Raw genomic sequence first — 18,529 nt, 5'->3', positions numbered from 1 at the left:
TTGATTTATGGTTCTTATATCTTTCTATCTTTATCCTTAACTTAGAGTTAAGACTTGTTGCTAGTTTTTATTAAATGCCTCTTCAGTATATATGATATCACTAGAGGCCTGGTGCACGAAATTTGTGCATGGGGGCGGGGTCCCCTCAACCCAGCCTGCAACCTCTCCAAACCAGGACCCCTTGGGGGATGTCCGACTGCCAGTTTAGGCCCTATCCATCAGGTTTATAAATCCAAAAACTGGCAGTCGGACATCCCTCTCACAATCCATAATCCGGCAGTCAGACATCCCTCTCACAATCCAGGACCGCTGGCTCCTAACTGCTCACCTGCCTGCCTGCCTAATCACCCCTAACTGTCCCCGCCCCTGCTAGCCTGATCACCCCCAACTGTCCCCCCTGCTGGTCTTATCACCCCAGGCAGCCTGCTGGTCATTACTGTTACTGTGATGGCATCCTGGACAATTTGCATATTCCTCTATTATTAGTATAGATGTGGTTTTTGTTCATTAACTTGTTGATATGTCACAGACTATGGCTGGCAGATATTTCCCAATATTGATCCACCTCTGCATTCCTGGAATAAACATTGTTGATCATTGGGTTCAGTGGCTAGGGCTGCCATAACGAAGTACCACAAACTGGATGCTTCAAACTTATTGTATAGTTCTGGAAACTAGAAATCCAAAGGTGTCCACTGGGCCATGCTCCTCTGAAACCTGGAGGGGAGGGTTTTGCTGGCCTGGCTAGAGCTTCTAGTGATTTTCCAACAATCCTTGGCAATCCTTGGCTTACAGATGCATCTCTCCAGTCTGCTGTCTTCACATGGCTGTCCTGTTTCCATGTCTTTGTATCTTCCCTCCTAGCATGTCTTTCTCTGTATCCAATTTTTCCTTCTTTATAGAACACCTGTCATTTTGGATTAGGGCTTATCCTAATGACATCATTTTCACTTGATTAGCTCTGTAAAAATCCTATTTCCAAAAAAGAGGTACTAGGGCTTGTTAAATTACAACCCTTAAAAGCTATACTTGAACAATTTTGATGTATTACTGAATTCTATGTGGTAATATTTTATTTGGAAATTAAGATCTATATGTGTAAATGATATTTTTATATATTTCTATTTTTTTCCTACTTGTTTTAACAAGTTGTTTATGTGGGCTTTATAATATAAATTGGGAGCTTTCCATCTTTATGAGTGGACTAAAAGGGTTTAAGTAATATTAGAAATATAATTCTTAAAAAGTTAGAAAGAGTTTAGCTGTGAAACCATCTGGACATTGAAGTTTCAATGCAGTAAATCTTCAATTACTTTTCCATTCTCTTTTAAGATACTTGCTATATTCAATTTTCCCTTCTCTTTAGGTTTTTTTATTTATTTTTGTTTATTTGTTTGTTTTGTAATTTGTATTTTTCCAGGAAATTTTTATCCATTCCAATTTGTTCTTTTGTTATCAAAGGTTATAATATCCTACAATTCTTTTCATCTCTTCTACATTCTGTGTTTATGTTCCTTTCTTATTCCTCAGCTTGTACAATTTAGGTCTCTCCCTCTGTTTTCTTAAATCTGACACACACTGGGATTATTTCTTTTATTAGTATTTTAATGTATAATAATAGCTGTTGTATTTATAAACCTAGATTAAATTTTAACTCTTCCATGTATTTTTCTCCTACCAGTCTAGGCTCCATTTATTTCTCCTTTCTTTGACTTGCTTTAGCACTCTTAGCTGTAAAATATTTTGAATTGTCTTTTTAAACATTTTTTGTATTTATATGTATTTTTGTCTTTTCCACCATAGGATGCTTAGAAATGAAGTCGGTTATATTTAATACTTTTTCTTCATACAGGGTTTGAAATAGCGTAGGGCTCAATAAATATTTGTGGATTTATGAATCTCACCTGTAATCTAAGAAGCATGAATAAATTACCATGGAAACCATTGCTAATATCATTAAAGAGATTTAAAAAAAGCCTCATTTTATCTCACTTCCTGCATGATCTCAGTACAAATAGTTGTTGCTATTCCTTGATTAAAAAGCATTTGAGTTCCTACTCAGTGCAACGTAATTTAACTCACAATAATATTTGATATTATTCACTATTTTTTCATACATGTTAGTTTAAACTACTCAATTTTTTATTGTATTCTCCATGAATGGATGATCTTTTTCATATTTAATTACCTCTATAGCACTTAGTACATACATATAACATTATAAATTAGTTTAAAGATTGGTTAATTGGGTATCATAAAATGAAATACCATTTATGTATGGCCCTCAGTGTGATACTTATTTAGTTGTACATACTTTATGTATAACTATAATTCATAAAAGAGGCTTATTTTATACCTGCTCTCTATTCTTTTATGCGAAGATTTAGAATTGGCTTTGATAATTGAAATAGTCAGGCCACTCCCCAAATAGAAAAATCTCAAGTATCTATTAAATTTTTTAAAAAGAGTTTAGTAGAATTATTTGCTCTTGAAGAGTTTACAATCTATTATATCACTTATTTAGCACTCAATTTAAAGATGTCATGAAGAAAACTCCTATCTGTTATGTGTTAAATTCATTCCACTATTAGATTATTAGTTACTATCTTCTGAAATAATTGGAATGAACAAGTAAATGCATAATTAAATCATTGGTGCTGAAATTTTACATCAGACAAAAGAAATATGTACATCATCATTTTTATGTCTTTTAAAACATGTGGTATTTGGATAATATTAAAATAGTTTCTTTTCCTTTCTAGAAAAGTGAAGTTACTGATATTAAGGTAAGTTATTTCTAAATAGCTGGAGCTTTGGGAGCTTCCTTGCTCCACTGACTGTGAAGGTCCCTGCTAATTTACGCTCAGAAAAAGGACTTAAGAAAAACACTCACGGTGGCAGAACAGCAGGCCTGCACTAGCTCTGCCCAGTGCATGCTAGGCCGGCAGCCCCTCTCCTCTGGAGGCTGGGCTGATGGATGGACCACCGGTCTGCAGATCTTTCTCAGGTCTCAGTGAAATTCTTGGAATTTGTGCAAAAACTTAACTGCAAGGAGAAAAGGGAGGTGTTTAGCTTTATTCTGCTCCGGGACAGCTAATAAAGAAGTCTATCATGGTAATTTCTGTGATTCCATATTTACTTGGCCTGTGCTTATAGTTATTAAAGTTTCTCTCTTTTCAAGAAAGTGTCATAAACCCAGATTTAATAAGAACTCAGAATTTAGGGTAACTTTTAAGACTAATTTGTTTTCCACTACCCATAACATTTTCTAAATAACATAATAGCATAAAAAATAAGAACCCTCGGAAGCATCTAAAGCAGCCTGAAAATCAGTATACTAACCATAAAATATGATTAAAGCCAGTTCTGTATAAATTCTTTGTTAGCCTAACTACTATTTTTGAACATACATGAATTTAAAATAAGTGCGCATACAAAATACTATTATTCAGACACCTCATTACTTCAACTGGTCTAATGCTAGTGTGTAGAGGTTTTGCCATTTCAAGAATAAAGAAATGGATTAAAACTATAGAATCTTAAATTTTTGAAGAAGAAAAAGGAAATTGAGATAAGAGGCTTAGAAAATAACACATTGGAAGTACAGAGGTAGAATTTAAGCAATGTCTATTTCCACATGATAACCATCTAGTGAAGGATATGATACATTCCTGAAATTGCCAGAAAAAGTATTTAAGAAAAACATGAAATGAGAGAGGTCAAAGACCATTGTTGTCATGGAAAATGGAATATGTTTTTATTTATTTTACTTTTTTGTTAATCCTCATCTGAGGATATTTTTCCATTGGCTTTTAGAAAGAGTGGAAGAGAGGGGGGAAAGGGAAGGGAAGGAGAGAGAAGAAGAGGGAGGGAGGGAAGGAGGGAGGGAGGAAGGGAGGAAGAGAGAGAAACATCCATGTGAGAGAGACACATCAATTGGTTGCCCCTGCACATGCCCCAACTGGGGCTGGGATAGAACCTGCAACCCAGGTATGCACCCTTAACCCACGAACTGATGCTGTAACTTCTGACCCACACTGGCCAGGGCAGAATATGCTTTTAAATATAAATCATGTAAATGCATTAGCTGTGTAGTTCTTCCAGGCCATGCTCACAACACTAGTTTAAATATGGCACATTTAGAAATTGTGGACTTTTTAATAAATCATTATTATTATCCTTAATTAGTTTAACACTGAGCCAAAAAGGAGTCACAGATAAAATCTAATTTAATAAGAAAACGCTTGAAGAAAAATATAATTGAGCAGCAGAGCATCAAGGATTATACATTTTGAATAGTAGATACCTTTTTAGGAGCAACTTGCTGAATCTTTTCCATGACTTCCTCCAACCAGATCTGCTCAGATGAATATTTCCCTTGTGAATTGCAACATTTTATAGGACTCTGCCTCCTTTATATTTATCGCAATTTTACTCTAATTTTAGAACACAACATCCTTCCTCTCTTAAAGCAGACTCACATGACTCTCTTATCTGCACTGCTGTACCTCTGTGGAGGCATACTACAGGCAAGGGCTTAGCAATCAGAGGATTCCTCCGATGGCCCTTCCTTCCCAAAGGGTATACTGTAGCCAAAGCCATGTAAGCTTATCGCCCTTTCTGTATTGTTTTGGGGAAGTTTGCTCTCAGGAGTGTTTCCCTTCATTTAGAAGTGAGACCTTGCCGAAACCGGTTTGGCTCAATGGATAGAGCGTCGGCTTGGGGACTGAGAGGTCCTGGGTTCGATTCCGGTCAAGGGCATGTACCTTGGTTGTGGGCACATCACCAGTAGGGGGTGTGCAGGAGGCAGCTGATCGATGACTCTCTCTCATTGATGTTTCTAATTCTCTATCCCTCTCCCTTCCTCTCTGTAAAAAATCAATAAAATATATTTTTAAATAAAAAAATAAAAGTGAGGCCCTTCTAAATATTTATAAGATGCTCTAATCCATTAGATAGTAAACAGAAAATGTAGTAGGAAGGCTTATCCTTTGAAACAAAAACAAAAACAACTAGGTAGACACTTTGAAAACCTAATATGTACTGATTTTTAAAAAATATATTTTATTGATTTTGTACAGAGAGGAATGGAGAGAGATATAGAGTTAGAAACATCAATGAGAGAGTCATCGATCAGCTGCCTCTTGCACACCCCCTACTGGGGATATGCCTGCAACCAAGATATATGCCCTTGACCGGAATCGAACTTGGGACCCTTCAGTCCCCAAGCCGACGCTCTATCCTTTGAGCCAAACCAGTCTTGGCTGTACCGGTCTCGGCTGTACTGACTTTTAATACCTAAGGTGTCATGCCATGAAATGCACCACAAGCATTACATTTAGAAATTTCTCAATGAAAGTTCTAAGCCATACTAGTCATCTGTAGTCTTACAGGCATTTAACCATAGGAATTTGGAGTGTCAGAACAGATGTCTTATACACGGTACATTTTTTTATGCTAAAATATTCCAACACTAGAGAACTATTGTTTCTTCAGCAGCTGCACAGTTTACAGATATTTGAATCACGGGACCAGAAAAGACCATGGAGAGTCAGTTAAAGCATGTTTATGTGAGAATATATAATGTTTTTTAAAACTTTGGGAGAAGAAAAGTTTAGACCTTGGCTAGGAAACTTCTTACAGCATTTAATTCAAAGAGCATCAGAAATCTTTTTTTTTTCTTGCTCCAAACCTCTCATTCTGTGATTTAAACATGTTTCCTATTCTCTTTTCTCTTCTGAAGTCTTATTAAAATTGGGTTGTCCATATGAGTTAGTAAAACTTGATCATGTAACTACTTTGTTCAACACAGTGTGGTACTGCACAATCTCAGCTGTTAGGTGATGGGTGTAGAGTGGTCCAGAATCAGACCCCAGTCTGTACAGATTTAGTATATAACCTGTTACATCACCCAACAGTGGGGAATCAGTATAGGATTTTCTATAATGACATGTATTACTTTAACCAGGAAAAAAAAATCAAATTGAATCTATGTTTCAATTAATAGTGGAACATTACTATTAATGTTCATTATTAATCAACACTTGGAGGTACACCCTATAAACACAAAACCCTTAAATCTAGCCAACTTGTTGGGGAGACAGAGAATGCGGTCCACGTGTGAGCCTCTTTCTCCATTGGGACATGGGCCGTAATATGTGCATTGCTTTTATGGCAATGTGTTCGGCGGCAGCTGTCATTGTGTATGTGTCATGAGGAGGCGAGGCTGGGCAACGGTATTTGGGAAGGACACAGAATAGAGCCACATCACTCGACTCGAATGAAAGGGTCTTTCCAACACAGGGGTCCGAACGTATAGAAAATACGCACCAGTCGAGTGGAACACTCTTTTCAGTGATGGTTTCTTTTCTTCTTAGAGCATGGACATTAACAGGGAGCATTCAAGATACACATCCATTAACAAACTGGAGTATGAAAACGAAAGGCTCCGAAGTGATCTTGCGAAACTTCATGCCAGCGGAAAACCGGTGTGGGCTAACCACAGCACCTGCGAAGAACCGGTGCAGTATGCCTATCAAAACCAAATAAAAATGGAAAAAAATGAATATAGGTATGCTGGCTCCATTACGTAAGGGTATCATCAGTGTATGAACATGGCATTGAAATTTATCTTTAAACAATTCGAATTATACCTTTACACACTTTCTCTCCATTTTAAAGCTTATTGTATAGTGATAATATAATAGTGTAGATACATTGTTTTATATGAAATCTGGTGTCAAAAGCTTTCAAAATATAACAGTGAAATGGGTAGACTGCTAGACTGCTAAATTAGTTTCAAAGCTGAACCTCTTCCCCTCCCCCCAAGACAGGACTGATTCTCAGCTATGGTGGCCAGTTAACATGGGCACTTCTTGCTTTGGGTGGAAGAATCTAGTCTCTAATATAGAGTAGACCCTTTACAGAGTGCTTCCCTAGTCTGTGGATTCATTTTTCCATGGGTCTCATCATGACCCATGTCTATAGCTTTCTCACTGTGAGAGATAAGCAGGCCCCTGCGATATTATAAAGGGTCTCCCTAAGTATGTCAGCCATCGGTCCATGCAAAGCACCCATAGGTGCAGACATTGTTTCCTAACCTCGTTCGTTGTAAACAACTTCAAAAGCCTTAGTTGAAGGTACCTGGTGTTGTTGGTTAAACAAAAAGACGGATCCTCTGCCTTTTCTTTTTTTTTTTTTTAATTTAAGTTTTCTATTGTTTGGATTGCCCCCTTTTTCTCTTTGTCGAGCAGTACAGAAAGGTCCTGACAAAAACAAGGCAGTAGGGGACCTAGCAAGCAGCCTGAGAGGTAAAGTGCTCAGCGGGAGAGGATTTAATAAGCGGTGTGGACCAGCGTGCCGGCTGCAGAGCCCGCGTCCTGCCATTCTCGTTTGCCGCAAGTTTCATTAAATTTGTTTTAATGCCTTGTCTGATTCCAGTGTTCTCCAGTGACCTGGTTTTTAACAGAAACAGCATTTCAAATGTCCCGAATAAATTATCACCGTGTAAAAGGCGCTGTGGGGAGAGTTGTTGAGATGCAAGGACCCTGAACTCCCCGGTAGAGAAGTGTACAGCACATACCCATTCAAGTTAGCGAGGGAAACATGAAGTATTCCTTCTCTTCCTCACAGCACAGCTCAGCCAAGTCAGAGAGTAAAAGCTATATATCTCTTTGTTAGACATAAAAAAAAAAATCCAAAAATTCCTAAGTTATATTTACATATCAATGGCTGATGCAAAAAGGTCTTACTACACTAGTTGAGAAAGGAAAAGGCTTTTAGGTAAAAATATAGGAAGATTATGTTCCATAACATGTTAAAGCCTGTACTCTAATGTTCAGCCATTTCCTGCTTTTAACTGAAAAGCTTTGTATGAAAATAAACCCCGACGCACTCAGGCAGCTCAGGTTTTGTTGCTGCTTTTCACTCCTGTTAGAAGCGATGTGCTTTTCATGCTCGTCCACTTAAAAAGTGAAGCGTTTGAGGATATCCCAAAGGACTTTCTTTTCAATAACACAGTAATTTGGCACTTTAAAAACATTTATAAATAAAAGGTAATTGAATTGGGTGAGGATGTATTTAATTTTTTTTTTTTTTTTTTTTTTTTTTTTTTAGTGAGTTTGAAGCTTAGAATAATTTGTAAGCTAATTTGGAGTCATAGGTGGTATCCAGAGCTATTAATATATAACAAGTTTTAATGGCAAGTCAATTTTGTAATAAGTGGAGTTTTACCTCTATTTAAGATATATACTTACAAGTGAAATTATGTACTGTAAAAGTTTCAGTAACCACAGACATTGACCATTCAAATACCTTCAAATCTAGTTCATTCAAGTTTCTAAAACTAAAAACCCATATAACCAGGCTCGTCATAGCCAGTCTCACAGGATCCCTTGTCGAGAAACAGTCATTTAGAAGCAAAGCAAGGTGAGAAAACTCTGTACCACGGTGTTACTCATAACAGCAAAACAGAGCGGGCTGAGCCACTCTAGGCCAGGAAATAGCGAGGAGTCCGTAGAACAGGGAGCGTTGTGTGCAGGGCCAGCAGGTGAGGCGGGAAGCAGGTAGTCAGCGTCGCTGTGCAGGGCTCCTGCTCCATGCCGGGCACAGTGTCCTGTAGCCTGGGGAACACTGAGGCAGGGCCAGGATTGGATGTGCAGTCGGACAGCTCTGCAAACTGTGCCACGAGTTGATTCAAATCTCAAGCGGGTGCAGTTTTCCCCAACAAAGCGATCAGATCCTGCCCTCCTGGCAACCCAGACAGAGGCCTTGAAGAGGGCCGGTGGAAACGATAATTGAAATAATTTTTAGGATGGCTATTACATTGATCTACTTAGCATTTTATGCCAGGTGGTTTTACGGAGTATTTGAATAGCTGGGTTCTAGAAGAAGAACATGTCGGTTATAAAGATGATTTAAAGCAAGAGCACTTCACTTCACAATGTAATCTTTCCTTTCAATCTCTGCATTTCATTGATCTTACAATAAAAAGAATGTTCCTCTACCAATTTTAGTCATTAACACCATCAAACTGTATCTCTGCTTCCAAAGGAAAATGGATAATTGAGATAATTATTTAGATAATTTAGGACAAATAATACATTTCCAGAAATCTCTGTATAATTGAGATTGCAGAGAGATTTCTTGAATCACTTCTGTAATTATCTCACTTTTGCTACTGTGCTTTGAAGTATGAATGGTGGCCTCAGCCCAATGGTTTGGCTGAAGATTCTATGCAGATGTACTATGCAATTGTTATAATTCTGTTTGACTGTGGGATGTTTCATCTGATTGTGCACATCTTAAACCATGTTATTTCAGCTTCATTTGTTGTTTTGTTTCCATGGTAATTATGGTTTAGGAGAATGAATTTTGAAAAAGATGTATTTCAAGATAAATAAAAATGGAACACATGTTGTGTTTGTTTTTATGGACTAATTTACAGATGCCTACTTCACTTTTATTGCTGTTTGTTTGCAAAGCTTTGAAAATCTTTGCATAATAGGAAAAAAGTCTGTATAGATGGTCTTTGGATGAGAACAGGGACAAATTATGTACATTTTTTTAACTGAGTGAAATTAAAATAGAAATGCTTTGAAAATGGTTAATCAATACTTATGGAGAGATGAATTAATAGAAAAAGAAAATTTTAAATTGAGGCGATTTTTATGTTTTTATGGTCTTTGATAATTTTTATTCCATTTAAACCCCATTTTCATTAATTAACACTCAAATATACTTATTTAGTTCCAAACAGCCCATCCTGTTAAGACCTTTTTTCAGTAAAATTTTAGGGTAAATTGGTTTGTTTGTTTTATTATTCATTTGTTTAGTCAGCATACCAATATTTAAAACCTCACTGGTATTTTATTCAGTCTCATTTTGACTGCATATTTTAACACAAACAGCAAATTCTGAACTGTGCCTTTCATCCAACTTGTGGAATTCAATTTTCATAAACACCTTTTTTATACATGGAAACATTAAAGTAACAGATAAAAGCACCTGCTCAAGGTCAACAGTGTGGAGAAGCTTAAGGAGATTAATTAAATTGAAAAGATGCTCTAAAGTATTAATTCCTATAGGAATGAAAATGACTCGTTCTAGAATTTTTTTTAAGTATAATTCTGTTAAGAAAGCCAGTGAGGTTAAGTAAAATAGAAAATATATATATATCTATTTAGAACTATCAGGGCAGTATTGTTAGCTGCTTTGAGATTTTTCTCAAACTGTTTTTCATGTTATTTAATTAAGTGGCAAAGAGATACAGAAGTAAAACAGAGAGGGAAGCAACGTAGGCAATAAGAATGACAGAATATTGTTATCGATTATTGTACAAAGTTTTCTGCTTCATTATTAATCATGCTAAGTCTTTTAAGTGAGGTAAAAATTATTTATTAGGCAAATTCTTTTCAAAGAAATACCTTTTTATATTTTATATTTATTTTTATTTTTATCGCCCTTAATTATTTTTCTATTTGTACTGGGCCCTTATCTTGGCAGCCCCTTCCTTCCCTTCCATCTGCTGTTGCTTACACTCTTCCTGTCTGTCTCCGTCTTCGGCAGCCCTTCCTCCAGTTCCGCACCTCTTCCATTGCCTTCATCTCCCTCTGCCTCTGTCTGCCCCCAGTTTGGAATTCTTTTTTTTTTAATTGAATTTATTGGGGTAACAAAATTATATGGTTTCAAGTGTACAATTCTATAGTACATCCTCTGTATATTGTATTGTGTGTTCACCACCCAAGTCAAGTCATCCATCACTATTTATCCCTTCTATATCCTTTTCTACCTGCTCCAACCCCTTTTCCCTCTGGCAATCACCATTCTGTTGTCTGGGTCTATGAGTTTTGTTTTGTTTGCTCAATTACTTCGCCTTTTTATCAAAGAAATAACCAGATAACAAGCCAAAACTTTGGGTGTATTTTCCTCCAGTTAGACCTCAGAGAAGTTAAAACCCTTAGCTGCATAAACAAATCCTTAGCTGCATAAACACACTTGGTAGCAACAATGACAACCAGTCCTTGTTTTTTCAGTCTGAGCCCAGACTGCGAGCCAAAAGGAAGTTCACCGCCTCCACTTCCACCTTTGCCATTTCAAATGAAAGAGATGACCAGTCCTTTGGTTAGCGATGAAGAAGTATTCTCACTGGTGAGTTGCAGGGGCTGGATTTTTTCTTTTTCTTTTTCTTCTTCTTCTTTAAAGGGTGATTACACTTACACTGATACCGATACACTGATGTGTATATAGTTGTTCAAAAGGTGTTGCTGTTTGAGTGGTTTGGCCATGCCTATCCACAAAAGGAAAAGAGAGCCAGAATGTTCCATGAAATATGTCAATCAATGGTTTATCACCTCCAGTGCAGGCCAGAATTACTGTGACCTCGCCCCTGGACATTCCATGAGTCCTCAAGGATCTCTATATTTTAAAGAGCTACAGGTGATCTTTAGTGTCTGTTTAAAATTGTTTCCTATTGCTCTGACATGCATACGGAAACATGCACAAGTCAGAAGTGGACAGCTTGGTGAATTATCATGAAAGGGACCTCACTGTAGCTACCACCCAAATGATAAATAGGACAGCATAGCACTCCAGAAGCTCCCTCCCCCCACCCCGCCTTGTTACCCTCCAGTCACTCCTTCAGATTTCTCCCAAGGTAACTATTATCCTGACTTGTAGTATAATTGTTAGTTGTGGCCATTTGTAAAATTTATATAAATGGTATGTTCTTTTGCTTCAGGCTTTTTTTTTTTCTCTCAACACTATTTATTAGCTTCATCATCCATTTTGATTTACATACTATAGTTTCTATTTTTGTTATCTATAGTATCCCATTGAATATAAATTCTGCATGCAATGATACTACAATGATTCTACTGCTGTCGAACTTTATAGCCTGTGTAGGGCGGTTACAATAATGCTACTGAAAACACTGTATGTGTCTTTTGGTGCACATTTGTATAATTTCCATTGAGTGTATCCCTAAGAGCAGAATTGCTAAGTAACAGGATATGCATAAGGTCAGCTTTAGGAGGTACTGCCAAGCTGCTTTCCTAACTATTTGAGTTAACACTACATGAAATAATGTGTTTTCTTTGTTCTATATTCTTTTCTAACATAGGAGAGTGGTTGGTCTTTTTACATTTAGCTTTTATGGTCAGTTATTAGTAATATCTTATTATTATTTTGATTCATATTTCTCTGGTGACTACTGAGGTTGAGCACCTTTTAATTTGTTTGCTGGCCATTCTGATATCTTCCACTGTAAAGTGTCTGTTCCATTTTCTTGCCTAAGTTTCTATTGTATTATTTTTATTCTTATTAATTTGTAGAAGTTCTTTATATATTCTGGATATAAGCCCTTTGTTGACTGTATGTATTGAAAATATCTTCTCTCACTTAATCTTACTTGCCTCTTAATCCTTTTTAAATTGTTGACAGTATTACAGACATCCCCAATCCCCCCCCCTTTGATGTCCCCAATTTGCCCAACCCCAGACCTTCACTCACAGTTGTCTATGTCCATGGGCTGTACATATATGCATATATATTTTTTGATTAATCTCTCCCCTTCCCCCTCTGTGATCTGTCAGTCTGTTCCATGCATCCATGCCTCTGAACCTACTTTTTGTTTTTGCTTTTTAATGTGTTTTTGTTTTTTGGTGTGTTTTTTAAAAATATATATTATTGATTTCAGAGAGGAAGGGAGAGAGAGATAGAAACATCAATGATGAAAAAGAATCATTGATCGGCTGCCTCCTGCATGCCTCAACCTGGACACGTGCACTGACCAGGAATCAAACCATGACCTGTTTCATAGGTGGATGCTCAACCCCCCCTCGAGGGCCAGGCTGGACCTATTTTGTTCACTAGTTTATTTTTTCCATTAGATTCCACAAATAAGTAAGATCATGTGATATGTGTCTTTCTCTGGCTGGCTTATTTCACTTAGCATAATAATCTCCAGGTCCATCAATGCTGTTGCAAAGGGTAATAGATCCTTCTTTTTTATAGCCCCATATGTTCCATTATGTAAATGTGCCACAACTTATTTTTATCCATTAATCTACTGATGGGCACTTGGATTGTTCCCAGATCTTAGCTATTGTAAATAATGCTGCTATAGACATAGAGGTGGATATATTTTTTGTGATTAGCGTTTTGGGATTCTTAAGATATATTCCTAGAAGTGGGTTCACTGGTCAAACAGCAGTCCCATATTTAAATTTTTGAGGAAACTCCATGCTGTGTTCTATAGTGGCTGCACCAGTCTGTATTCCCACCAGCAGTGTACTAGGATTCCCTTTTCTCCACATCTTCGCCAGCACTTGTCATTTGCTGATTTGTTGATGGTAGCCATTCTGGCAGGTGTGAGGTGATACCTCACTGTAGTTTTACTTTGCATCTCTCTGATGATTAGTGACATTAAGCATTTTTCATAAGTCTATTGGTCATCTGTATGTACTCTTTGGAGAAGTGTCTGTTAAGGTTCTTTGCCCATTTTTGTCTTCCTTTAGCTAAGTTGTCTGAGTTCTTTATATATTTTGGAACTTAAACACTTAACTGATATAAAATTGGTGAATATATTCCCCCATTTTGATAATGGTTTCTTTTGCTGTGCAGCAGTTTTTTTTAGTTTAATGTTATCCCATTTGTTTGTTTTCCCTTTGTTTAATGGTATTTTTTGATGAGCACAGTTCTTAATTTTAATGCAAACTTATGAATTTTTTCTTTATAGTTAATATTTTTAGGTGTTTTATTTAAAAATTTTGCCTGTCCCAAAGTTATAAAAATATTATCCTGTGTTTCCTTCTGGGAGTTTTAGCTATTTACTTTTCATATTTAGATCTACATCTGGAATTAATTTTTGCATATGGTGCAAGGTAAAATTCTCAATCTTTTTCCCCATGAAAATACTCACTTGAACTTATATACGTAATCCAGGCCTGGGATTCTTTCTAATTTATTTGTATTTGGAATCAAAATAATGACAGTTTGTTTTCCTACTTTCAAATCTTTATACTTTTTTTTCTTTTTCTTGCCTTATTGTACTGATCAGGGCCTTGGGTAAATGTTGAATAGTAAAACTGGTATTTCCAGCACCCTTCTCTCATTGTCAGTTGCAAAGGGAAAGTTTCCAATATTGCTTTATAGTGGTATTTGCTATAGACTAAGTAAGCCAGAAGGATAATATGTGGTTTGCGTAAAATATTGATTAGTAAACAATGTAGTTATCAATATTCAGAACATGACCGTGGAAATGGGTGCCTGAAATGAAGTGTTCCCTAGGATTCTGTTTTTTAACATCCTTTATTTGCTTATCTTGGATGATTTCAACCAGACTCATGGTTTTAATCATTATAATTTCCACATGTATATCTCTGATCCAGACCTACCTTCTGAGATCTGGACTGATATATTCACTGTCAACTTGATAATCTAGTAGTCACTGCTGGCTGAGCTTTATTCAAAATAGAATGCTTTTTTTTCATTCATATATTAATTCAAAATTCAGAATCTGTGTTAGAACCTGGAGAATCACAAATAAATGAGACTTTATCGTTAATGGGCTCCTTTTACTGTTTTCCTTTCTCAATATATAACATTGATGTCACCTAGTCACTCAAGCAGAATCCAGTATGTTGTCTGCTTGTGGGTCAGTCAGGTTCCCTAGAATCTGAGGTGGAAATTCTTGTGAAAGTGATTTATTGAGAGAGTATTCTCAGCAGAAGAGGGAGGGAAGTAGACAAGGGGAGGGAAGGAAAGCTAAAAAAGAATAAGGTCTCAGTTAAGATTGGTCTAGCCCAGTGGATCAGCAAATTCATTAGTCAACAGTGCCAAATATCAACAGTACAGCGATTGAAATTTCTTTTGAGAGCCAAATTTTTTAAACTTAAACTTCTTCTAACGCCACTTCTTCAAAATAGACTCGCCCAGGCTGGCCGTGGTATTTTGTGGAAGAGCCACACTCAAGGGGCCAAAGAGCCGCATGTGGCTCACGAGTCTAGCCTGATCTAGCATGGTCTAGCCTGATCTCACCAGGAGCTTGGAGCATGTATTACACAACAGAGTTGGTTCACTGGAAGGACAAGAAGTCCGGTGTTTTGTGCCCCTGTGTCAATCAGGCTTGCCTCTAAGAGGGATTGCACTGAAGGAGGGATTGCAATGAGGCAGGAAGTTCCTGTGCAGCCGAGGGTAGGTCTCCAGAAAAGTGGCCAGCTGTGAGCTATTAGCAGTCAACACTCACAGTGCTTCAGGGTAGACGCACCAGCTGGTGAAGGGGAGCCTTCAGTATCCTTTCCATGTTGTTCATTCCTTCCAGGCATTGCTTTTCCAAGATTCTGGATGGTCATAATATCTGGTTAGTGCTATAAACTACTTTCCTTGGTGTTGCAATTGGTTTCAAGGACTTAACTGACATGCACCATCTCCTCACCAATCTAGATTCCCTGGTTCTTGTGCTTCTTTCGTAGGGATAAGAATTCAAGGTGCATTAGTTTGTGCTTAAGAGGAGATATGTAGCTATGCTCCATATCACTGGACACCTTAAAACACCATGTGAATCCCCTGAATTGCTTATGAGATTTGTCTTTCACTCTCTGGAGTCTGTGTGTCTTGCTAAGCCTTCTATATGCTTACCACTTCTTGTTCATCAAGTCTTAGGATGATGTTAATCTACACTAATAAATGATGAAAATTCAAATTGACCATAACTTCACAATGCCCACCAGCCAATCAGGAGTGTGTATGCAAATTAACCCGACAAAGATGGTGGTTTAATTTGCATACACAGGCGCTAAGTGGCCAGGGGCAGGCGTTCCACACCACCCCAGCAGCTCTGGGCCTCTGGGCAGCATGGGAAGGTGGAAAGGCAGCTCCAGCTGGAGCAAAGGCGGTGCCGGAAGCCAGGGAAAGGAAGGCCCATTCTTGCATGAATCTTCCTGTATCAGGCCTCTAGTGTTAATATATGATTGATGTCTTATAATCTGTAGTTCTTGGAATGTTCAGGTGGCCCAGGCTTCTTCAGAATTTAGTGTGACAGCATCATTAGCATAACACAATAGTGGGGCAAAAATATTGGAAATCAGCAAGCTGAACAGAGGATGCCTTAGTCAGTAAGCCAAATTTGGAGTCTTTATTATGCCGGCGGTCTCAGAGGAGTTGCCGCCAAAGTCTCAGCAAAGTAACATGGAGGAGGCATTCCCTTTATACCCTCCTGGTTTCTTTGTCTCCTAACTATGGGGCTTCTGCACCTTTTGCAGGCTTTACAAAGAGCCCCATGTACTGGGATGAGGGCAGTGTGCTCAGTAGATATTTTGCAGGAAGCTTGAAACCTTGATAACAACTTAGATAACTAAACGACACCTAGCATGGGAGGAACCAGGGTCGGACCAGACCCTTATGTCAGCAGAGTGGCTTGCAGGACCAGATAATTGAGCCTATTTTCCCTGTTATTTGAGCAAGCGTGCTTACAGAAGCCAGGAATAGCAAGGTTGCTTCCCGGAATTATCAGAACAAAGGGCCATCTGTGTTTAGTGGGCAATTTTAAACAGCATTTTACAAAATGGAGGTTACGGGAACAGGATGGAGTGCCTGTGCTCAGGACGTGCCCTGTTGTCTAGGCCAGGCCATGTGAGTGCCAACTGCTGCTGGCCCTGCTCCTCGTTATTAAAAGGATGCATTTGCGTGATGAACATCAGCATGCCACGTACCCAAGGCTGTGGTATTCTGTTGCAGTAAAGATACTGTGCCTGGCCCAGCAGCTACAGCAGGGGCCACTTCTCAGATAAGATTGTGGTACTCCACTATCAACTGCCAAGACCCATACACTTTGGCGGAGGCCAGACTTGTGAACTAACCCCTCCCCCCATACCATGACAAAGTTCACCTGCATTCAAACTGCTGACTCTCCAAACTCTTTATAAAGTCCCATTCTTCCTAATAAAACCAAAGTTGACCACAGAACTAGAATGTTTAAATGCAAATTCCCCCAATTTATTTTTTAATTAACTTAAGAATTATTTTTATTGAGCCACTCTAAAAGTACCTAATATTACCCTTTATTCCTAAGCCACAGATTTTATGTATGAGATAGGGGATAAAAGTAAGCACTACACAAGCCACAAACAGCTAAATGAGCACTTCCTTGTCACATGAAGGATGGACTGGGCACCCCTCCCTGAGGCTTTCTCAGCTGTAATTGGGCCAACAAGATCCCTCCCGGCTTAGCAGCCACTCTGCCACCCTCCTCACCTAGCTAACTCCCTAGCAGCAGTTGGCCCCCTTTTAAAGTAACCCTTAATTATTTGCCTATATAAGCTTTCTTCGTCCCATGCTACTAAAACCTTATTTCAGCCTTTTTAGGGTTGCCTATTTTCAAGTGAAAATCACTAGCTTTGCAAATTAGGGGAGTACGTTTTAGGTAAGTTTCTATGTAACAGAGCTGTGATGTTTTAGCTCCTTGCCGATGTCATTAGGGACCGCATTACACTGGTGGAGGGAATTGAGCGGAAGGTATGTTCTTTCATTAAGGGTTGCAGTCCTTGACAATATGTCAGGGCTGAAGAATGCCTGGAAGTGTGAAGATTTAAAAAGGCTTTGTGCTCCTCAGCTAACTCATCTTTCTTCCTTCAGTCTCCCACAGACACGTCCTTCCCAGCTTCCCTGGCCACGCAGCATTTCCTCCTGGAGGAAGAGAAGCGAGCCAAAGAACTTGAGAAACTCCTGAATACACATATTGACGAACTGCAAAGACACACAGAATTTACTCTCAATAAATACACCAAGCTAAAACAAAATAGACACATATGAGCTTTCAAACTTTTTTTTTTTTAATTTTTCCCCCCATCCCAACAACAATAACAAAAAAGCTCTGGCAAAATATTTACGAAGCTGATTAATGAAACTGAGAAATTTTGTTCTGTTTTCTTGAGTAAATCATTTCTGTGAGGCAGCTAGAAAATAGTAAGTATTTTGTTCGATCACGCTATCTGTGTATCTTCATTAATGTAATAAATTGTTTGGCTATAGAATTACTATAAAATAAGCATCACTTACTCCAAAAGAGCACTGTTTTTTTTTCCAGTCTAGGGATATTTTGGAATTAAATGTGCAGGTTTATTCCCAATTGAATCATGTACAGACAATCCACTTCCTCTGTAACCACCCAGAAGGAGGGAAAGGGCGGCACTATATTTATTCCAACTGTGGAAGAGTCAAGTGCAGCCCAGTTGGACTAGTTTGAAAACTCAAGTATTTTTGAAAATGAAAAAAATATTAAGTATTTTGAGGTATGTAAACATCCTAAAACCTCTATTAGGAAGAAAAAAAAAACTAGCTTTTTACTGTTTCTGCACTCATCTTTGTAATGTCTCTGTTTCAACACAATGGAATGTGCTGTCCACACACCTGCAATATGTGTGCCAAATATGAATGCTTTCTTGTCAATACTGTTTCTTCATGGACATGAACAAGATAAAGAAAATATAAAGCATTGTTGTTGTAATGCCTGTTTTTTAATAAAAGAATGCAA

At 38.0% G+C, this 18,529-nt stretch overlaps 1 protein-coding gene across 2 annotated transcripts in view; it reads left to right on the top strand.

The window, feature by feature from the left end:
- DEUP1 (deuterosome assembly protein 1) overlaps positions 1–17,808 on the top strand; it is a gene marked incomplete at both ends in the record, with an annotated part of 74,992 nt that extends 57,184 nt beyond the window's left edge. The window contains 4 exons of one of the 2 annotated variants that reach the window (XM_084895391.1): positions 2,763–2,786; positions 6,378–6,571; positions 11,034–11,148; positions 17,632–17,808. In XM_084895391.1, coding sequence (XP_084751517.1) covers positions 2,763–2,786; positions 6,378–6,571; positions 11,034–11,148; positions 17,632–17,808 — 510 coding nt within the window. The remainder of the gene's footprint in view (positions 1–2,762; positions 2,787–6,377; positions 6,572–11,033; positions 11,149–17,631) is intronic. The other variant, XM_084895392.1, reaches the window with a different exon arrangement.
- Between the last annotated feature and the right edge of the window lie 721 nt (positions 17,809–18,529).

Source organism: Pipistrellus hanaki (genome assembly GCF_964339955.1).
Source record: "Pipistrellus hanaki genome assembly, chromosome: 9".
Lineage (NCBI taxonomy): Eukaryota > Metazoa > Chordata > Mammalia > Chiroptera > Vespertilionidae > Pipistrellus > Pipistrellus hanaki.
This window is presented reverse-complemented; position numbering and strand designations above follow the sequence as displayed.